Below are 24,164 nucleotides of genomic sequence, written 5' to 3' on the forward strand. Positions count from 1 at the left end.
CTGACTGACTGTGCGTGGCTCAAGGGGAGAGCTGCAGGCCTGCAGGCTGGCTTTGGTATGAGGCCCATGACCAACTTTGTTCTCTGTACAGCTGCCACCCACGAGGCCTGAGGTTTTCGCTGGAGTGCAGTATTCACTGGGCTTCATTCAACATCCTTGCCGTTCTTGACTGACAATTTCTTATTGGCAGATTAGTGGATTACGGTGTGATCCAAGTCATGGGTTTTAAGCCAGAGTGCATGCTAAAGAAAGCTATCCCAAGTACGGAGAGCTACTTTTTCCACAGTTGCGGTAGTGGCACATTCATGGGATTACGCCTGCTCCATCCACACTACTGGTGGAATTGGGTAGCTTTCTGTTTGTCTTCTTAGTTGTCTGAGAAGAAGACAAGTTTGTTACAGTCAATATGAGCTACTTTCAAGGCATGAGCAGGTGTTTTAGGTACCTCCAGCCCTTTTTCCACAATGCCATTAAAGCCATTACTTGCGTTGACCCCAGCAGCAGCATGGTCTATCTCCTCAAAGGTGGGCGGTATACTCTGAGCTTGTGGAAGAATACCCTGAATCCATGTGTTTTCTGGATGTGGGATTGGCGGCTCTATTAAAGTACTACTGAAGTTCAGCCTCATAAATGGCAAAGGTCTGCTCCAGCCTCTCAGGCCCAAGTGTCCAAATCAGGTCTATATTATTAGGTTGACATATAAGTGCAGCCACAGACCCACAGATATGGTCTTCAGGCCAAAATGCAAAAAGGTCGTACAAATCCAGGATCTCTTTGGTCCTTTGTTCCATGAGATACTCTTCCTTGTTAGCTTTTTGGGACCCAGGAAAGGGCATACCACATGTCATTCTTGGTGTCAGCTAAGGGCTGGGCGAGGGGAACATGCAGCAGTTAGAATTCCTTTCTGGCAAGTGAAATCAGAAACTGGGAACATGGAGGGCAACATTAAATATGTAACTGGAGGATCGCTAATCATCACTGGTTCCTTGACGAGACCGCCATCCAGGCCAGCTATTATAGTTGGGAACTTTCAGCGCTCCATGATGGCCTTGGGGTTGGGATGGCTCTCTGGCATAGAAACACCCACCAGCGAAGAATGGATGGCCTTCAGCTGCTTCAGGTTGCATGGCAGACAAACGGATAGGTGGCAGGACTCATCTTCAGCAGCCATCTCAAAAGCATCAGTGGCGTCAATATTGTTCTCAGTGTCCAATTGTCAACATTAGATATGCTTTTGCAGGCATCAGAAGAGGACTGAGACCCTTGGTACACGTCTGTCTCAAAGAACATTACTTGTTGTAGGACAAGTACCCTCTGAGATCAGATACATGCAACACATTGGTACACCGCCATGCCCACTCTGTTGCACCTGGGACAAAGGGGAACACATGCAATGCCCTGGGACACAGGCATAAAATAAATGCGCCCGGGATAAGATAGATGTCTATAATGGCAAGTAAGAATATCAATGTGCAACCAAGTATTTTTGTCAAGAGCTATTGATATGGGAGGACTTGTCACTGCACCTCACATGGGAATAGGCCAGGGGGTTGACCAAAGGATCCCAGTTATTAAAGTTGATTACCAACAATGAAGTATGACTAATCAGTAATACTGGCAACTCACTGAGTCGAGCAGTTGTATCTATTGTTAACTACAAATAATTTACACTGCACGCACCAATCTCGGTGGAAGCAATTGAGTAAACGGTCTCATCCGCCACACTTCAAAGATAGTCTTGTGTTCCGTCCTTAGCAACTCAATTTCTAAGTCACAAGTGTATGCGTGTCGTTCTCAATGTGTGAACAACAACGCATTAAATTCCAGGAGGCGTAGTCATGCCACTCCTCCCAGATCTAGCCTCACTCAGAGTAGTGAACAGCGCAAGATGGTGGAAATATCTATGTTGGAATATTAGCCCACAGGCACTAAACACCTGGGTTCTATGTGTCAAAGGTCATATGCTTCCCTCATGCTTCCCTGGGTTATGTAATTCTAGAAACTATGTGGATAATTTAAAAAGAGATAGGTTGCACATTTAATACCCTCCTGAATTCCTACAACTGCCCCTTGCCGTATGTCCCTTAAATTCCTTTTTTCTGGATACACTCAGTTTCTAATGCATTTTGAGTGCCTTCAACAAGCTATAGGGTGGATTGGGACCCATGTGAAATGAACATATTATTCCCTTGATTCAGCTAAATAAAAATAAATATACACTCTGTCTCATATATACACGCTAGTCCACAGAGGAAACATAGGCAGGTAAGGATGTACCAACATGGAAATGGGCAGCAAGTAAACCATAAATCGCACATACCAGGGTGGGGGAACAAGCCCGCTTCAACCAGGTACACAAACCACTAAAGTAGCACAGAGGAAAACTGCCACAGCATCATACCTGCAAACTAGACGGACAAACTACAATACCAAACTCACAGGACAGCCATAGATGTGGAACAAAGAAATGCAAAGACTAAGCGGTAAGAAAAAACCCAAAAAACACACTAACCCCAGAAAACCTCAACTTTCCCCACACACTTCTCACACAGAAACCCACACAACCACAGCTGCGCACAGCAATCCACACGTACTTCACCACACTGCAACAACAAACACATAACGCGTATCAACTGCACATGGGAACTCTCACTGAACCAATTACCGCACTCAAGCTCAGAGTACTGTGAATACCGAATTGAAGCTGCCAACAGGACATCACAGCTCTCACTCCCCTACTCCCACTACATCCTACTAACCCCCCCACCCCTGCTCTTTCAGATCCGCCAGAGTGCCTGGGGACCACTCCCGGCGTTGACGGTGCCCGGTACAAATACATTTAACATTGACATAAAGGACTGTATTACTGAAAGCTTTATCGTTCTATGACAGGTTTTTTAGAAAAGGGAGTAGGTTTGCCAAATAGATTTACTACCTTGAAATCATATTCCCATAACATTGACTTCCCTCTCAAAATAGACTGGTCTTACCCTCAGGGAGAAACCTATACAAATATATCAAATATGGGAAACACTAGCATCCAGCATGAAGGTTGCTTTGATTCTCTCTGGAAGATTCTGGACAGGATGGGGAAACTAGTTGTACACAGGACTTCTATAGGAGGACAAACCAGACATTAATAGTCACAAATGGGGGATATGGTCAGCCGCATATGGATCACTGTTGGCGATCTATCGCTACATAAGCTGTGACATACATATTTGGAGGAGGCATCACTTCACTCTCATGTCATGTCTACCTTACCCCCTCTCCTACATTCCCTTCACCCTTTGCCTCGATTTACTTGGGATTTCCTTGGGACTGCCATAGTCACCTAGAGGGCCAAGTCCTCTCATGTGGCTACCAAGAAAAGGCACACCTGTGCTCCCTAATGATCAGATGGAAAGGCATATTGAGTGATCTTCTCTCCACTAAGCCGAGAGCGCGACTAAGGTGCTCTCAAAGTAAGATACCTCTTTAGTGAAAGGCTGTGCAAGGTCTCTTACCTGAACACCATACCCATACCACTGAAGAATCGAAACAGTGATGGTGTATGACCCAGAAGACCTCAAGCTGTAGACATCGTTGCTGGAGTGCGAAGAAAAGGTCCAGATGTCAACCGCACATAGGTACGTTCTGAAATCGGCCTTTCCTCATGTCATGATTGTGGTCACAGGCAGCAGAATCTGCAGAGGAAGCCCCTGCAAATGGAAGGAAAATAACAGCAATGCAGACAAGGTCAGATGAACCAAACTGAAGCAAACCTTGAAGGCAGTGAACTGCAAGAAAAGTGGCAAGTTGACCCAATACCTTTTGTAATAGGTCAGAGGATGATCCCACCAGGAAAGGCCAACGAAGGTTCCCTCAGTGGGAGGACAGATGCAAGATCTGACCCGACAAGTCCAGCAATGAGTATTAGTTGGTAAACAGGAGTAGAGCAAAACAAAAGAGGTGATGGATGGAAGGTATAGAATTGTTATTAAACTCTGGCATTGCTCTGGGCAACCCTCCCGACCATCGTTCTTCGTCTGCCAGGCCATAACAAAAGGGGAAGGAACATATGCAAACAGTGTTGAGATAAATAACTGCCGCAACTACGGAGTCCACAGTATTTTTGTAAATTTGCCACTGTACTATGTAAATAATCATGCTGTTTGTAACAGTGCCACGATGCCTCTGGGCTGCTGCACGCTCTATAAATGTGAATAAATAAATAAACCCTAAAAGGCATTTTATTTATACTTCAAGTGCTGTTCTACTGAACGTTAAATTAATAAATAACATTCTCAAAGGATCCCAATACGTTAAATAACAATTCGTTCATCCGCATACTGCTGCAACTGTGGAGTCTATTACACAATAAAAGGCATTTTATCTATACCCCAAGTGCAGTTCTACTGCACGTTAAATAGACAAATAATCAATAAATAACATTCTCAGACACATGGTCCAATACATAAAATAATAATTCAATCAAAGTACAGTTCTAATGAGCATTAATTACATGAATAATAAATAACATCCCACAAACGGTTTCAACACAGTGTCTAACAGTTCTTTTATGAGCACACAGTGAAACAAAACATGTGTATCACTTAATCGACCCGAGGAACTGCTAGGGAACCGCACATCTGCGCTGCGTCACTGGTTATAGTTCCCAAGTCCACTTTCTTTGCCCTTCTTTACCAAATCCATAGGCGAGCGGTGTGGAACAGTATGCCCCAAGCTTAGTGACAGTCCTATCCCAGCCATATAGTTTCCTGGTATACGATCGGTCTCTTTGAAAATAAAGTGTTACACCCGGGTTGTCAACTCCTGTGAGCCTTAATAATGTTGTGTGCTTTCCTCCTCTTTTAGAGTGTCAGATCCCAACTGGTTAGCTGCAGTCTAAGCAAAAACAAAATATATTAAACTTGAAATGAGACAACCAGCTTCCTCTCTCCCTCCAAACTGAGCAAGAACCTTTACAGGGTACCCCAACAAATATAAATGTATAGCTATGCTCATAAGCCAGCCTACGGTTCCGATGACACCGGCTCTCGGGTAGCACTCAATGTTCTGGTGGTGGCCAAGGTGAACCCGGTACTGTCATGGACTGCCCAGGCTGGAAGAGTTCCTTCTGTGGCCTGTTAACTCGACCTTCACACAGCCGTTCCTGCCTCCAAAAAGGTTCCTTCCTTCAAGACCTAGCAAGTGAACGCTAGCCTCTCTGTAATTTGGGATTCCACGGTTTTGGTTTTTTGTGGCAGATGCAGCTCCGTTTTTTGTAGATTTACTAGAATTTCAGCTTTTTTGTAGTTTGGCGGAAAGCCAGATGGCACTGCTTGGGTACATAACTCTGCTTACTGCCAGTCCGGATAGCTCAGAGAGTACTGAGAGCCCCAGCTGCTAAAAAAACGGTATAGAGGATTGCCCACCAGACATAGAGGGGAAATGAGGATTTTAGGTAGGTGAACAAAAGGGTTTGAGTCTGAGATGGGATGCAGAATTAATGTTTCTTTTGGAGGAACAACACACATTAGCACCCTGGCTGTGAGATCAGTTGGCTAGGAACACAGGCTTGAACCGCCAGTGAAAGCCCACGTTCCACGACGCCTAATGGCCGGCTCCCCCGCCGCCATCTTCCGCCCACCCTCATCCCCGTTTAATTTCTTTTTTGTATTCCCCTGCCCCAATTTACCTTATTTCGGCTTCGCTTCAGCCGCACCCTCCCCTCGGCTCCCGACAGCCGTTATTGAAAGGGAAGAGGGGCTCCGTATGGAGCCCCGCCTTCACTTTCCTTGGCAGCCATCTTGGGACAGTATTTTCATTCTGTGAATAGGACGTCGCGAGGTGCTCGTTCACGGAGCAAAAATACAATATATTAGCCCCTGTTCCGTCACTTTGCTCGGGCAGTTAACTTGGGCCCCAGGCCATAACCCCCGGTGATGGTGATGCCAGTGGAACGGGTACATAACGCCACATTTAAACTGCAGTCATGAATGTCTAAAGACTCTCATATGTAGCTAACATGGGACCTTTATTATAATCTAGCACTAGGTGAATTAAAGGTTTGAATTAACCCTGGCCGTATAACAGAGGCATGTCCCATGGGAGACTCCTTACTGCATTGCAGAACCAAATCTACAGCAGAGACTGTATCTCTGAATCTAATTATTGTTTGTGCTTAACGTTCTTTTAGTTTTGATCCCCACCAGGGTATAACTGTACACCCTTAAACCTTTGCCCAATGGATATACTAACAAGGGAGAGGAGACCTCTGAATACGATTTCCTTCTGTTGTTAAAAGGTGGAATCTGCAAAGCACTATGATTCACCACAAAGGCTCAAAGTGCCAGTATTAGTTAGAGAGATGCCCCAGCATATATGCACAGTGTTGCAAACACTACCATCTAAAACATTAGTGAAACACAACTTGACTACCAACAGTGACAGTGTCCCTCTCTAAAACAAGAGCAGGTCCTGTGACTAAACCACTGAAGGGGTTGAAAATATTAGTTGGCTTAAAGGCATTAACAAATGAGCCCAGTAACCTTTAGTTTTCTCAGAATTCATGATAGGTACCTCCTAGACATTCGTTTGCTTACAATTAACAACAGGTCTCACCTGGAACTATGGCTTTCTGACTAGTCACAGAACTTTGGCGTTCTCAGAATGAATAGGTATTTCTTTCCCCCTGTTAGGATCCTTTTCAGGCAGCTGATATTGCAATTCCCTCCTGCCACACAGGTCGGGGGTCCTCTACTTAGTAACCCTAGAGGATGCTGGTGGAAAGCCTTGTCCATTTGTGATGTGCTCTCCCATCACCCTGATCACCTTCTCTCTCCAGGGCATGCAAGCCATTATGATTCTCGGAATAGCGGCTCCTGGCAATGTTTTTTTATTGTAATTATTTTATTGTTTAAAGCGCTGACCTAGCTCGAGAGCAGCAGAGTCCTGTACAGAGGGTGGGTAGCCGGCATTTGGGCTGGTATCTTTTAACAGTAGCTGTCATTTCTCTCACCAAGCTGAAAGATTTTCAGTGTTCTTCTCAGAGTATCTCGGATCATTGGAGTGTGTATTAGCACATCTGCTTGCTCCAGGACTCTCTCGCTTACTGAGCCAACCATCTTCCTTTTATAGTACCTAGGTTAGGGCTCATTTCCAGCCAACTTCTAATTGGTTATTCCCATAACTAATTTGAATTTTCATTGCTAATTGGCATTTGTCAGGGAAAACCTTAATATTGCTCATCATTCATTTATAGGGAGGCTTTGCGTTGGTTACTGATCTGCTACTCCCACTTGTCATTAATGAGGGATGGAGCCCCTTTTAAAAGGTATCCATGAGTTTTAGCACCATCCGGTTTCCTTTCATCGAAGTACGCCGATCTGTGGAATTCTGCAGTCTCTTCTGTCTTCCAGGGAACGCTCTGAGATGGAGCATTGGGAAGTGGCGCCCTCAATCTTCTCCTGGCTCGTTCCCTCTCAGGAAAAGCGTTGTCTTCATCAACAGACCCGTTAGGGGGCGAGTGTCTCGCTCCGGGGCTCGGAGCATGGGTGCTCCCAGCACAGCCTTCTGGGAGATATGAACTTTCCAGGGACAGCCTCCCAATATGGCCTAACCAGTAGTACTGCACCCTCTGGGGAGGCACATCATGCAGCGGCCGGACCAACCTTGTCCCTAGCAGCCGGCTACCCCTACAGGTCAGGATTGGGATTTCAGTCAGTTCATCACATTCCCAATGGTGACTTGTATCAGACACATTTTCTTCTCCGTTTCTTGGCAAAGCACAACAAGCTTCTGTGACCTGCTCCACTGACACAGGTGGGTACACAAGTGAGGAATCCAGATTAGCCAGATGAAATCGAGGCTGAATGATACAATTGGCTCACAATTGCCTAGTTCTGTTATACTAATAAGAGGAGATGCCAAAGGATAATCTACTTTTGGTGCCTTTTCAGCCTTTTCAGCCTCAGATCTTAAACATGGATCTCTAAAGCCCATGGGCTTCATGTCAATCTTCAGTACAGCTCTGCCTCTGCAGGGAACACCAGCTGCGGTAGGATGAGCTGTAATGGGTTTAGATGTAGAACACAGACGTAAACAGAGTCTATCACAGCGGCAAAAATGGGGTGGACATACTGCCAGGCTCACAGCCAGAGGGAAACCTTCAAACATTGGTTGCCATAGCAGTGTACCGGGCCTGATGTCTGATTTGTTAACAGCAAGATCAAAGCCTGTCCCTTTTCCCGCCTTGTCACCTACAGCCAACCCTGACAAAGCGCCTGGTGCCTCCCTGGTTTGTGGTTACTCAAGTGACGCCTGGTACCGGGCTCTGCCTGGTTGCATTATTGCATTATTGATCAGGTTCTCCTATACTGTTCTGATCCCTCCATAGCTCATGGCACATCAGCATCGGGGCGCCAACGTCCTGCCTCTGCCCCTCACTTGCCTGCAAGCAGCACCATACAGGTGTATGTCGATGAAGATGCACAATCACTTTTAATGCAACAAACACAGACTATTCCCAGCACACTACCAGGGATTTATATATAGGTTTTGCCTGAAGTCATAGCTGGAACACAGCAGGTCCGATGACATCAAAATGCTTAATGCAGAAGAGTAGAAGTGCAAACCCCTAATGCTACCAGGACAAAGTACTTTTGTACTTTGACACAATCCTGTAAGTGACATCGTTCTTTGAAGCTTTGACCTATTGTACGAAACCATTTGTCTATAAATTAAACAATCAACATTATTTTCCACCAATCGACATGTTGCTATAATGGATTTAAAAATGTAATAACTACAAAGACAAATGTTTAAATACTTTTATTGTCAAATTGAACATTGAAAGGGTCTATGGATGCAGCTTGAACTTGCTCTTTACTGAAAACGACTTCCATGCTCTGCTAAATCTGTATACCCTTCACCCAAGACATAGGCTTTACCTCATTAACCAAACTACTTCCTGCAGGTTTTGTAAAAGGTATATTATTTTGCAAGTTCCTTGAAATTGCTTTTAAATGTGAGACAAAGTCTTAATGTTGTAGAACATAGGTTTTTTAGACCGCAATCTTGTAAGATGGCAACAAAAAAACACATTTTTGCCATAGGCCATCCTGCTGCAAGTACACATTGGAAATCCACAGTAATCCACTCTCAGAAAGTTCTAAACATCCTGGACGGGGATACCCTTTATCTCCATAGTAAGGAATATTGCAACAAAGAGCCCCACTTTGGAGAAACAATCTTTGGCTCCCTCTTCAGACTGTCCCCTTTCACCAACTGGCTGATATTATAAAAGGTAAAGTGCAGAGGAATCCCGACGTCACTGCTCCTTCTGTAGCTTGCTCAGCAGCCTCTCTTCCCGCCGCTGTCTCATTCGCTCCTGAAAAGCTTCCAGTTCTTTACGCTGGCAAAAAGGAAACACAAGTCAATACAATCAAACCTCTGATTGCAACAGTCCAAACAAACTAGACTACATCTAGCAACTGTCCACAAAAATACAACATACAGAATATTCTGAATAAGAAGTCTCAATTGTGAAGGTACATGTTTTTTTGGGCGTCAGAGCACTACATAGGAAACATTTAATAGACCAATCATTTGGGGGCAAAGACACGTTGTAGTGGCAAATGTAAAAATTCTACGACTTTAGGATTAAAATGGCCTGGGTGTTCTTCAGAGGTGGGGGGTGTGAGTGGGGTTGGGGGGCTTACTGTCCTCTATAGTGGGGACAGACAGAATACTGACAACATTGACTTTCTGAAAGTATATGCCTGTTTTATGGTAGATTTATATTATGTGTCACCAATTCGGTGTACATTTATTAGTGTCAGTCAACGTGTGCATGACAAAACACAAGTTAGCAGTAACCAATATATATTTAAGGAAGAAAAAGAAACAAACAAACTAACTAAACAACCAGTCTTTGTTAGCCGCGTTATCATGCTAGGGTTCATAATCCCTCCAATTGAACATTCCGGACATCTGAAACTCATGGATGTTGATCAGGCAAGAGGTGCCATGTCCAGGTGCTCCCCAGCTGGACCCCGGGTATTGTCAATTTAACTAATTGCAGTTCCAGTGGGTAGAGGCAGCTCAAGGGGGTTGGTCGTCGGATGGGTGAAACATATCCCAGACTAGGGCCTTCCAGTCCTCATATGCTGGGCTTGCCTCCCCACATGCTTTGGCCACTCCTTCTCCCCATACTGTCGTCTCCGCTCCTGTCCAATGTTCAAGTTCCTTGTGCCACCTGTCGTACTGTGGGCCCCTCGCAGATTTCCATGCCATTGCTTGGAAACTGAGCAGACGTAAACATTCAGTGTCGTATTTGTTGGTGTCCATTGCAACGATTGCGTCCTACTTACTACACCGACCAACAACATAACCAAGTTTTCAACAGGAGAAACAGGGCCTTTTTCGGGCTCCTCATCAAGCAGTGGAAGCAGGCACACCTAACGCGCCCGGCACCTCAGGGCCTCTACAACACCCTTTTTTTCAACAGGGCGGTCAACGAGGACTTGCTCAGTGACCAAGATGCATACATGAAGCTTACCCATAACCCGACCAGGATCATACAAGAAAGGATCAAGAGCATTATTGCACATGCCTACGTCAGGGCTGGATTTGCAATGACGAATTAGCTTTCCTTAACAGTACACATCCAAGCACACCCGCATTCTATATTTTACCAAAAGTGCACAAGAATACCACCAATCCACCGGGAAGACTGATCGTGTCAGCATGCAAATCTTAGTTTTAGCCCTTGTCCCCGTTTAGTGACATCTTTCTTAAACCATTTGTCAACTAGATGCCATCCTATTTGAAAGACACCACCAGCACCATCCTATTATTAAACAACATTGTGATGGATGACCACATTTTGGCAAAGATGGACGTTGAGGCTCTTTACACCTCCATACCCCAGTAGGAAGGCCTTGAAGCAATGAGAGTCTTCCTCAACCAGAGAGACGACACTAATTCTACACCTACAGATTTCATCCTAGAGTGCATCAGAATAGCCATGTCTGAAAACTTCTCGTTTAAAACACAGATATACAAGCAAACTAAAGGAGTGAGCATGGGGGCGACCTTCGCCCCCGATGTCGCCAATTTATGCATGGCTAAATATGAGATGGACAATATCTACTCCACTGACAACCCATTCTTGGAAAACATATCAACATGGAAATGTTACATAGATGATATCCTCATCTGGAAAGGGACTCTGGCACGACTGATGCAGTTTCATGAATGGCTCAATCAGTGCAATCAACCTGACTATAGAATTGAACCAACACAGCATCAACTTTCTCTATCTACACATTTATAGATTAGGCAACACTCTGGCCACTCAACTCTACAGAAAACCATCAGACAGAAATAGCCTGTTACATTTCCAAAGCTAACACCCGGAGGGATTGAAATATAACCTACCCTACAGACAATTTTTAGGGTTGAGACGTAATTGTACAGAACCTCACAAATTCCACAGACATGCCATGGAACTAAAGAACAGGCTACCCTAAGAAGATGATAAAAGATGGCAAGAAAAGAGCGCCCAACACACCATGAGAGATATGCCTGGAAACCAAAAGAAAGGAGGAGTGACCCACCTGGTTTTTGTTACCACCTACAGCCTTTGAGCAGTCTGATACAAAAGACAGTGAAAAAGTATTGGTGCCTGGTAAAACACCATGGAACGCTAAACAGAATACCTTGTTTTGCCTTTAAGAAAAACAGAAATTTGAAGCAGTCACTAGTCCATACTTTTCAAGAACCATCAGCACCAACTAACACAGTCTGTAATCTTCTTCCTGTGCATGGACACTTCAAATGTGGACACTGTGTAGCCTGCGATCTCACAATACAGACACAAACATTTGAACACAAAAACATCAAATGGAAGCTACTAGAACATACCAATTGCAATTCCAAACTGGTAATAAACTTGATTGAGTGCCCATGTGGGTTATTCTACGTAGGCAAAGCTATCAGAGCTGTGAAGATGAGAATCTCTGAACACCGCTCATGTATCCGCAATAAGGTACCAGACAAACCCTTGGTGGAGCACTTCACAGAGAAAAAAAAACAATGACACAGATTTGAGATGGGTTATTTTACAAAAATTGAAATCTACAGTGAGGGGAGGTGACATTAACAAGACCCTCAAACAACTTGAACAGAGATGGGTCCACAGATTGAACACTGTGAAGGAGGGCCTAAATGTGGCAGTAGAGTGAAAAAGTTTCAAGTAATAGAGACATGGATGAAACACAGTGGTGTATATATGTGTTTGGTAGACGCCTAGGAACACAATAATCTTTAATGACATTTTGGCTATACAAGATCCTTTATCTCTGGGCCATGTTAAAACATAATGTAGACAGGACCACACTTTTCAGTCCCTTTTTACCAACGGGCCCGCACTAGCATTACCTCTACTAAATAATTACCCTTGAGTGGACCCCCACATTGCCCCACGTGCGGTAGGGTCACCCCCCCGGCTGCACACACCTAAACCCTTTTTGGTCCAACATACTTTTCCGTCACACTTACGTGACACATACATATTTTTGACACATAAGAAAGGCGCTACTAGCCTCATCCAGTGTGCAAGAGCCCTCTAACCCTGTATCCGCACCCAAGCACTGATCTAGAAGAAAGACTAAAGACGCCGTCCACAGTTGGCATGACAACCACGTCATAATCTCAATATTAGCTCATTCCATAAGTATTCTTGGGCATCCATGAATTGAATTGTCATTTTTGCAAAGCCACACGAAGATGACACACGGCTCGCCACCATCTAGCGACACAGTGCATCTGCCGAACTGGCCGTATAACCAAAATGGCTGCAGCATATAAAAACAACGGTAGCCATAGCAACCCTTCGATGCTGGATCGCAGTTTGGATTACAGCGACTCACACGCAGGTAAGCGGCTGCTCTCAACACAGATGCAGGAATGACACTCGCACACCGATGCCTGCGGTTCTGCACCATGATCGCTTCCTACAAGTAATCCTTTGCTATGTGCCCTGTCTCCTAACAGACATCTCCAGAGACACGGCACAGAAACATACTCCCCCTTGAGGGCTCTTCTTATGGGATACTTCGCTGACAGCGGCACCAACGCTGCGGCACCTCCAATGACTCACTCAGTTTCCACTCTATAAGGGTAACCAGTGTATATATATATATATTCTTTTGCGGACCGACGTCCACGCTTCTATGAGACTGTCAGCCCTGACAACGTTTAGTCATCTAACAGACCGTCCCCTGTTTTTGACCCCTCAGGGAATAGAAGTACAGTGAGGCCACCCGGCCCCCCAGTAATCGAATATTATACAGCACCACACCTGATGCGTCTGGCAACCTGGTATGGATAATTAAATCCCGAACCAACCCCACGTCAATTTTGAAAGACACTGTATGTTTTACAGGTAAGCCAACTGAATCTACTCTTGGCGTATAAACAGACTATCCCCACGAGACGGGGAGTGCACACCATTGGTTTCATATCTGACACCTGCCGCCACCACACAGGTCGTCCCTCCTTGAATAAAGAAGATCCAGAGACCAACCACATCACCATGGGCTTTTCCTCTGTTTCGAATACGTGCGGAATCCATTTTGTTTTCCTAGCACGGTAAGAAAGTCATTTATAGACAGTCAAGTCATTAGTTTTATCTGTTACCTTACCTATACCTGAGTACCCTAGCATTGACACTTGTCTATTTGTTTCTTCCCATAGGCGGAAGACACACACAGAGCAGTCCATCTGTTCTTAAGAATGGCTGGTACAACAGTCAGTGAGGGCCGAAACACAATTGGGTTGACAATTCTGCAATTACGAGTACAGTGCCTTATTGTTAACACTGTTTACATTTCCATGTTTGCTTCATTGTAATGTATGTAATCACTATATTGACCCCTGTTGTAACTCAACACAATAGTAGGCTTTGTATTGTTTCCACTGAATGATATTGAATTTTGAGTTTGCATTCATCTCAAACTGCCTGTTTTGACAATATCACATATCTATTGTATGTATTGAAATGGACAACTCTATATTAATGTTTGATATTAGACCAGTTGGTCTTTACCTCTAAATACATATACTTTGTATCAATCCAGCGAGGTGCGTCTTGTACTGAACACAGAACTAATAATTAAGACAACGGTATAGGAGAGGCAGACCCATTCATTTGTTTGATTATTAGTTAGCCCCCCTGGGCAGAATGGGTTCTTAACCAGGAGCCCCTATATCTCACCTACTACATCAATGGCATTGGGGAACATGCTACTTGTATTCAATGTTATAGACAGTAAAGCATGGTCACTATAATTGGTAAAACAAGACAACATACTTTTGGAAATCTTCCCAATGCTCTCACTACCGTAAACATAGTGGGATGATTTCTTGGCCACCCTCCATGTTTGTGCAGGAACTTGATTCAACATACAAACCTGGAGATCATTACAAAATTCCAAACATTTTACTGCTGTTGAACCAGTTTTGGCAGACTTTTTACCATTACTACCCACAAAAAACATGCCTTCCTCCGATATCATGTAGTCCACACAACCTGAATTCAAACCACCTCCAATAAGAACATGCGTGACATCTCTACCTGTCCTATAAGAGGTGACCCATACATGCCCATCTGAATATTATCAGTGTGCAGGCCACCCAGGGGATCATAGATATTAACCAAAAGGATGTGTAGATTAAAAATTAGGAATAGATTGTTGCAGCTTTGTAGCCTTAAATTTGTTAGAACACAGTATAAATAGGCCCCCCAATAGGTCGGCCTTTGTGGCCCCTACAGGCCGAAATGTTATAACATGTAAAGCCATCTCCAGTCAACCATGTCTCCTGAAGTAAAACTATGTCGGAACGGAAAAGATGCTCAAATTACCCATTATCCAAAAACAGATGGGCATAACCACAGGTATTCCATGGATATGGTAATGTTATTTTCATCGGATCAGGCAAAAACAAAAGTAACCATTCCCAATGATTATTTACTGCAGCCATGTCTCCTGCGATAAGAGTAGGAGAAATTATAGGGGCCACAGATTAAGAAGGTGTTACATTGGGACATTTTTTTTTTTTTTGTTGGTCAAATTGGCTACTACCACAAGATCAATGTGAAAGTCCCACTTCAGTAATGATTGTGCGCTACTCCACACCAAAGCCACCACCTCAGAATCCTGGCAATGGACCTTAGCATATGAAACGTATCTGTACTTGAGGTGTTCAACAAATTACATATCTGTACTCTGTAGAACCCTGAGAGAGAGATGATGTTCAAATAATGTTCAGTAGGAGTTTTCTATTTAAAGGGGTGGTTATTATTTTCAAAAAGCTGAGAGACTGTAAATGAAGATGTAGGTAGACGACTTGCTGCAGTCTCTGTGACAACTACCACTCTAGAAGATCCACAGTTTGCACTGATGTTCCTAACTGGGGGTCCTCGTTGGCAGCTGGTACTTGGGTTGAGCCACTCCCAAATGCACCCCCTCGCCTGTTTCGTTCTGTTCCTCTGTAACCGTGGCCTCTGGTAAGGACATTTGCTTGGCTTTCATTTTATCTTGTCTACTAAGAAGCCATGAAGTTAAATTACCGGCTCTACTGTCCGATATGCTCAGTCTTCTCGTCGCCTTTCTGTGGGCTTTCTTTGACAATGGTACTCGTGCCTGAGTATTCACAGATACTGTGTGACTGAGGACCTCAACAGTGCCTACTACTTGGTTAGTAGACTGGGCTCTTATACCCTTGTTTAGTTTTGCCTTTTGCCTCCTGGCTCTTCTTGAGGGTAACAAGACTTCAGCTCTTTAGTTTGCCATTCCCTCCAAGACTTCCACAAGGGTAGGCTCCAACGGAGCCTCGTCACTGAGGCTCTCTACTTCAGTAGCTAGGGCAGATGGAGGTCTCATACTTGGAGGACACAGTGCTACTCTGTTATTTTGTTTCGCAGCAGTATCTGGCAATAGTGGTAATGCATCTCTTTTTTTTAGCCATACATACCGTTGTGCTAATCAAGCGGTATGTTTTGCCGATTTGTTAGAAAGATAATTACAGAGTTTGAGAAGTATTTTAATGCCGAATGGGTTGCTTCATTGTCAAAGGTCGATATGTCATGTTCGTTTGACTCGCTCTCAACTTGCGGTATGTTGCGCTGACCCAAGGAAACGCTGTTCACCCCTTCTTCATAATCCTCATGATTAGAGCCATCTACTAGCCCCCACAAGTGAGTGGAAGCAGATAGTCTATTATTTGTATTTCCATTGGTTGTGGACTCCTCACATGACAAGTTGGTGAAAATCAAATCTTGCTCCACTTTGGAACATATAACAATTGGCTCATGGTGAATCCCATCTTGGAAGGACAAACATACATTTAATAGTGAGTTATTATTGTCCAGTTCAATTGATTCTCCAGTCATTGTTTGCTCCTTAGTAGATTCCGGCTCAGTGGCGAGCCTAGAACCTCCCCCTTTTCCCTGTGCATCAAACTATTTAGAAATCTTGGTGTCAACTAGGGGAGAATTTGATTTGACCCCCGGCCTTGGAGAGGCCGATCTTGTTCTCTGCTTGGACCTATTAGGATCAGACTGCACAGGCACTGGGAGCATTACAGATTGATTGTTTTTGCACAAATTATAAATTTGCTTCGGCGGCATTGATGTATTTCACTCAGCACGACAAAAAATAAAGAGAACAGCCATGATGTACCGCAGGCGATAAGTACCACACTGTCTGCAATTGCTTTGCAGCTAAGTCGCTCTATCGACTAAGATTTCATCTGCAATAAACCATCCTCAAAAATTATTTAAAACCATTGCTGATTTTGTTAATCCAAGCAAACATGCACCAGTGAAGACCTCATCTGTGAATCATGCCAATGGTCTAAATAATTTTTTCAGAGATAACATTTTGAATATCCAAGAAAATATCAGGTCCCATAGAAAGCAAGATATAATCTCGGAATCTGTGGCTTCTAGTTCTACTACAGTCTATGTGGGACAAAAAATCCAGTTTGATTTTAAGCAAGTTTCAGCCGAGGATATTACACCACTCCTATATGAACTTAAACCCACAACTGACTCCCTTTTTCCATTGCCAGCTTTGGTTGCCAAACGACTTTGTCTGGAACTTACACCTTTTATGACTAAGTTTGTCAATCTTTCACTTGCCCAGAGACTTGTCCCAGATGCTTTGAAAATTTCGATTGTTACTCCCTTGTTAAAAAAAAACTGGACTGGATCCAGAAGACTATGGCAAATATCGCCCTATTGCGGGTCTTCCCTGGCCAGGCAAAATTCTAGAGAAAGTAGTGACTGAACAGTTACAGGATTTTGTTGAAGATCACTCCCTACTCCATCCTTTACAGTCGGGCTTCCATCCATTACACGGGACAGAGACTGCACTTACGGCGGTATCGGATGACATGCTGCAGGCAGGAGATGCTGGGAAACTTTCCCTGCTTGTAATGCTTGATCTCTCAGCCGCATTTGATATGGTGGATCATAGTATTTTGCTAGATTGCCTAAAATATTTAATTAATGTGGGTCCCGGGGCACTTCAATGGTTTACATCTTTTCTCAACGACTGTCAGCAAAGTGTTCGAGTAGGGGGATTTCTTTCAGAAATACTTTCTCAGTGTTGTGGTGTGCCACAGGGATCGGCTCGCTCCCCACATTTGTTTAATATTTATCTTTGTGCCTTGATGAACATCCTGGAAATATATAATCTCAGGTTTCATTCTTATGCTGATGATACTCAGTTGTACATCAGACTTGATGATGTAGAGGATGCTCTTACTGTGGTTACTAGTTGCCTAGACGAGATAAGCACTTGGATGGTGGAAAATTGGCTGCAATTGAACCCAAAAAAATGGAGGTGATTTTGTTTAGGCCTAAACATCTCCTTGTAGGAGGAAAATGTCCCCCTCCTCCTCAGTTTTTGGGAGCTAGCCTTAAATATTCCACCAAGGTCAAGAATCTGGGCTGTATTTGGCAGAGTGACCTGGGATGTAATGTCCACGTCTCAGCCAAGGACAGTCCGTATTCTATAACATCCGCCTTTTGCACAAAGCTCTACCCTACGTGCCTAAAGTAGATTGTGCTGTAGTGGTGGGAGCACTGGTCAATTCAAATCTTGATTACTGCAATGGTCTTCTGGGCGGAGCACCAAGCAATCAAATCCATCGTCTCCAGAAAGCACAAAATGCCGGAGTCAAACTGGTCTTTGGTTTACCTAAAAATACTCATACATCCGGTCTTCGACGATCACTGCATTGGCTGACAGTCGAAGATCGGATTAAATTTAAGACCGGTTGTCTGGTTTATCGATGCTTGCATGACATGGCACCAGCATATCTAACAGACAAATTGAAACGATACCAACCCACTCGCACTCTTAGGTCGGAGGACCACCTCCTCTTTGTAATTCCTAGGATTAAGTACAGGTCTAGGGAAGATCAGCGTTTTTCAGTGACCGGGCCCAGATTGTGGAACAGTCTTCCGCTATATCTGAGACAAGCCAACTCACTGATGACCTTTAGAGCAGGTCTTAAAACTTATCTCTTTAAATAAATATGTGATTTTGATTATTTTTGTCTGTTGTATAGTACTGTCTACCCAGTTGGTCCTCCTGGCCTTCTGAGTCCCATCTCTCGGTTCCATTTGCGCCAGGATATGATTTGGTTTCTTGTGTGCGCATTTATAAATGCTTCAAAATTTGCACACTCTTACTTGTATGGACCAAGTAGAGTCCATTGTTGTTCCCCAAAGCATCTGAGTCCGCCCGAGACAGCCGTGACTGTTGTCAATCCACTTTGCGTGCTAGGCGCTCAGAAACAGCTTTTCAAGATAGATCACCTTGATGAACACCGAGTAGCCAGGTAATAGCAATCCGACCTGGAAAATGCAAGCGTTTACTGCCGTGACATTGCCTTCACTTGTCAATCCACTTTGCAAGCCATGCGCCGTTTCAATTTTTGCTGTAACATCAATTACAGACTGTTCATCATGAAGATACATAATGTCTATGGAGCCAGACTGCCTTAACACACACATTTAGTTAATCAGCAAACCCGAGGCCTTCATGCACTAGTTTCTTGCTGCTTGGGGGGAAAAAGAATCAAGGCAGCTCTACCTAGGAGGAGTAGCCATGGTCAGAGAAGTTTGAAAATCAGTTGTGGTAAGTGATGATTTACTGGTGCATGCTAATGGGACTGGTGCATAGGTCTGCAGGCTGACACTTATGGTGGGGAAAACTGAAATGGTAATATATGATTTGCTACAGTATGGGTAGAGAAGCTGTTGTTTAGAAGAAGTGACACACAGCAACAACACCTACACTGCTTGCAAAGGTTTTTATTAAACAATCCATCCGATAGTGCCAGATTTAACACAACCTATTTTTTTTTTTGGCCTCAGTTGGTTTAACAAATTGAAAACCTTAAGCCAAAACATTTTTTTTTACATAGTCATTTTCACATTCACATTATTGAACACCAAAGCACTCCTAACACTACATGTCCGACCACGCTTTCTCAGGTGGAATGTTCAGTGAGGTTTTCTATTTTCTTAAAAATCATTATTATGAACCTGACCAGAGTCAAGTTAGTCGTAATTTTCTCCCCTTCCATACAAAACTTCCACCATGTTTCTTAGTCTCTATTGGGAGTGCTTTTTGCTATTTCTCTTAAACATAATTCTCTTTTATTTAGTAGACCTTTACATTCTAAGGTTAGATGTTTAAGTGATTCCACTGTGTCGGGTTTGAGGCAAATTCTACAATTTATTTAAAATTAAACAACCTTAACAAAAGAAGGCTTTTCTAGAAGCACTTTACTACCTGACTTTACTCCAGGTAAAGATTGCTGCTAGCTCCTCCAGTGCCACATTTCATTATTAACAAAAAGGGAGTATGGAGATCAAAGGAAAGGAGTTTTTTGCAACAAGTCAGTTTCATCTAATCAGAGGAACTAAAACCTGCGGATACCCATATGCTGGGTGGGGCTGATGTCTATCTGGCGAGGCAAAGGCTGCAGGACCTTGATTCAAACACACATGTATATCAGCACAATGGGTTGACCCCAAAGTGTGTGTTCACAAGACTACCAGGGGCTTGCGCAAACATGTAGATCCAAGTAGTCTCAATATATATAACTGTGACTAAACATCCCTTGCCAAACATCGCAGAGATGCTCTGTTTAGCGAGTGGTGCATAAAAGTATTCTCAATTGGACTACAATCTGATTACTACTAGATTCTCATACATGAAAGTTCAAGGGATCTCACCATATTTGTAACTCCCGAACGCAGGTTTCATTTTTGTTGATCATCATGTGGGCTTGTCTCGGCAGCTTCCATTGGTTTTTCCGACAATGCATGATGCACAAGGGTTTTGAGAGAAAAGCAAAGTGGCGTGTTGGCATGTTCATATGTTGCTGCATACATCAGCCAATAGGAAGAGGCTTTACGCTGAAATAAGAGAAGTGTAAACTAATCCTAATTGAGGGTCATAACCCATGCCGCGCTTTCTAAAAAAGTAGTAGTATGACCCAAACAAAACTAGCTGAAAACTATAATGGGGATCCAAGGTTCATCAGCAAAGTGCAAGTCTGGTCATTCAAAGATCTGTAAGAGTATCAGTAAAAATGTGTGAAGACATTTGCCACTGTAATAAAAGCTTGCACCGTTCTAATAAAAAGGGTCCTTAGTTTGTTTGTGGGGAGGAATGGGACAGGTGTTTCCAACTGACCATAATGAAGATTTTAGAGGATGCCACACTGCATTCCTTTGATCCACATCTCATGTACATTATTACTGATAAAGCCAGTGCATATGCCCGTGTAAGACCCCTAGGGTGGAGATGGACAATAGTACAAAAGCTTATTAGCATTACTTTACATAACACACAAGGTCAAAGGGCAGTCTTGTCACAGAGGCAAATATAAAGAATGCAATGGGGATTATGCACTTGTCTGTGTATTGAAGAGAAATGCTGGCGGCTTGTTGTGGGAGGGAGGAGTGAATGCGATTTTGTACAGCTCATTTGCACAGCTGGTGGGGCGACCCCCTCTGAACCACCACATGTCCCAATGTGCCGTACACCACTCATTTGTGAATTGGCAATGCATTTTGCAAATACAATTTGGAGCCGTCCACACATTTTCACAAAATGCAATGCAAATTCCTGCCTTCCAATATGCATAGGTCCAGTGCATCACTGGAGGGTGAGTTAGGGCAGCCAACTGTCACATATTTTACAGAACTGTCCACCATTTGCAATATGCATACTGCATCCTACAACGGGTCCTGGGAATCTCCTTTAATGCACTCAAAAGGGCACTCTAGGAAGCAATGGCACAGGAAGCAAATAAGCATTTTGGCTCTGTTCGTATTCTCCATTGCAGTGCCTACCTAGAGTGGTTCCATGCAGCCCCAACAGCGTCTGTAGTGAGCCCCTGCCTGTCACTTTACTTAGGGGACTCAGGAAGACCTTACCTTTCCCTGCTTGTAGTTGAATTTCTCTACTGTGTGCTATCCTTATAGCACACTCTCTCTCCTTCTCTTTAGTTAGTTTCATGCTGCCAGGGCAAATCTTTTCTTTAAAGTCCTGTAAAATGCTCAAATGTGGGGCGTTTCATATTTTACAATAGCCACTTAGTGCATTGGATTGGAATTAAAATAATGACATGTTGTTAACTACTCTTCCTTAAGATGCATACATACATACACCTATTCACTAATACGATTACTTCCATTTTATTTAAATTATCAATGCACAATGTGTGTAAAATGATAATCACCACATTAATAAGGCAACAAAAATCATTTAAACCACATAGCATGTAACATAGCACAGTTATGTTCCTCCTGGAGTATCCACGTGTGTATGAACAGAGATAGAGTAGGGCGGGTACCCATTTACCCGAGTAAATTTACCTGAAGATGCTTGGGGAGGGACTTCCGAAAACTATCACAAACGTACAGGTCATGAGCTTAGCAATGCTGTTGTGAAGGATGTCATTACTTTCCATGATTAAATTTGAATTTACTTTAACCAGTCGGCTGATCTTTCTCATAGTGCTTATTGTTTATTCACTTAACAGACCAATGCAATTTGAACATCCCATCAACCCTTTCCAGTTATGTTGAATGTTAATCTGTTCAGTCAAGAGTCTGTTTGAGTAATGTCAAGAACCATTGTGAAGTTAACATAATTAAGGTGGTACAGATTGCAAATCCCTCCTCATAAATATAGCCAATAACTACGGAGTGGTTGGTTTAGTGTGATCTCAGTTTTGGAACACTGTCCAATCAAAACGTTCACCAATTATATTAGAGAAATTAAAAAATGCTTTAAAAGGGTGTGGGTTCTGCTCTATAAAATTTCACCTATATTCTAGGGACAGGCACTCACTCACTGAATGATGGGGCAGATGAAGAAGCGAATGGAGAATTGATAACAACAGAAAGGAGATTAAATAGATTCTTTTTGCACCTGTTTTTATATCACAAGCAGAACACTGTAAGAGAGGCCTACCTGGAGTTACAGTACCAGGCCTTCTTCAGAGGAAGAGACAGCAGACAGGCCTAAATACAGAAATAAGGAAACCAGTCTGTGAAAGCAAGCTGACCCCTTCTTGCTGACGGATGACCAGCTGTTCCTGAAGTGGGAGAATTGAACCAGTCCTTAAAAGGGTGCCGACGTGTCTGTGAGACAGCTAAAGAAACACCTATGTAAGTTTAAAGACATGGCAAAATAATTCAGGAGGCGAGGTATATTCCAAACACAATGATTGTGCATCCTGAGAAGTTAGGGAATATTTTAGAAGTGTATGTGCTGCTGGAATTATATATTTGATAACATAGGTCCTATGGTGTATCTACAAGGAGATCCCCTTACACCTCTGTGTAAGGCGCCTAGCACAGAAGTAGTATTTTATGAGTCACAAGGACATTTCACTGTGCATGCCTAGGAAAATAGTGTAATTAAAGTTATTCACTTGTTACATCACTGCAGTCATAAGCTGGTGCTGATCCATTTAAGACAGAGGGAAATGGTGATTATTCGCTGCCCATTTTCCTGCTTTTTAGTTGCCCATTGAAAATGATAAATCTACACTTTTATGCATTAATGCTATGGAAACATGTGTAGCAAACAAATGCTTACATTTTGCAAGTGATTCAAAATGCTGGTATGTTAAGTAGCTTCTTTCAGTTGAGTTTTCTAGAATATTGTTTCAAATTCTGCTATCTCCATTGACTATAGGGGGTAGGTGTCTATTTTCAATAATGGGGAAATAGAGAGATTTAGACAGGCAGAGATGTTCTGGTTTTTAACCAATGAAAGCTTTATTCTGGACCATCATGCACTTTTGAATCCATGGTGCATGTCCGCTCAGGGTAAATGAAATGTATATATGGTGATGTGTGTTTACAAAAGTCATTACAAGTAAATATAGCATAGAAAAGTGAGACAACCAATGTATTAATTCTTCATTGAAGTTGGAATTTCATAGTAAGATAATTTGCTTATGTTTAAATGGATTCACATATTTCTATTTTATTAATAAAGAGAACATGTGTCACAGAAATGTAACACAATGGGGAATTTTAAAGGGGATAGTTAATGGAGAAGGGTGGATGTAACGGACAAAGATGAAGAGGTAATGTAATTGATGTATGACAGACTAAGAGGTGGATGGCTCTATGCCAAAGAAGCAAAGGGGTAGTAGAGTTCCTTCCATCCAACACACAATTAATGGGTCTCCAGGAGGGGGGAGTTTGCAGCACTGCAGATAAGGAGGAAGTGGAGACGTGCAGCCCATGGGCAGAGACAATATTATGGTATCATAGCACCTTGATACCTATGCGTTCAGTGTGCTAAATAAATGCATAAATAAATAGTGCATTCAGATCAAATCGGACCACTTTGTAGGTAACTATGTGGACATCCAGAAGTAGGATCACAGTGGTCATTTGACAGGAGTTGAAATTCGAGGGCAATGAGCAGTGGGTGTCTTGGAACTAGGTCAAGGTAGATCACCTACAAGCAAACAGAAATGGGGGATGTGAGGGGTCAGCAATGAGAGGTGAACACAAAGAGTTAACTTTCTCAACATTAGTCATTTTATTAACAGAAAGGGGT

General features: G+C 43.2%; 1 protein-coding gene across 1 annotated transcript in view; it reads right to left on the reverse strand.

The window, feature by feature from the left end:
- Positions 1 to 8,799: 8,799 nt before the first annotated feature.
- PET100 (PET100 cytochrome c oxidase chaperone) overlaps positions 8,800 to 24,164 on the reverse strand; it is a 152,246-nt gene continuing 136,881 nt past the window's right edge. Inside the window, exon 4 of the mRNA XM_069603861.1 lies at positions 8,800 to 9,397. Within this exon, the coding sequence (XP_069459962.1) occupies positions 9,314 to 9,397 (84 nt within the window). The 3' untranslated portion in view covers positions 8,800 to 9,313. The remainder of the gene's footprint in view (positions 9,398 to 24,164) is intronic.

The sequence above is a fragment of the Ambystoma mexicanum genome, chromosome 3q (genome assembly GCF_040938575.1).
Source record: "Ambystoma mexicanum isolate Mex_15411 chromosome 3q, UKY_AmexF1_1, whole genome shotgun sequence".
In the NCBI taxonomy this organism is placed as follows: domain Eukaryota; kingdom Metazoa; phylum Chordata; class Amphibia; order Caudata; family Ambystomatidae; genus Ambystoma; species Ambystoma mexicanum.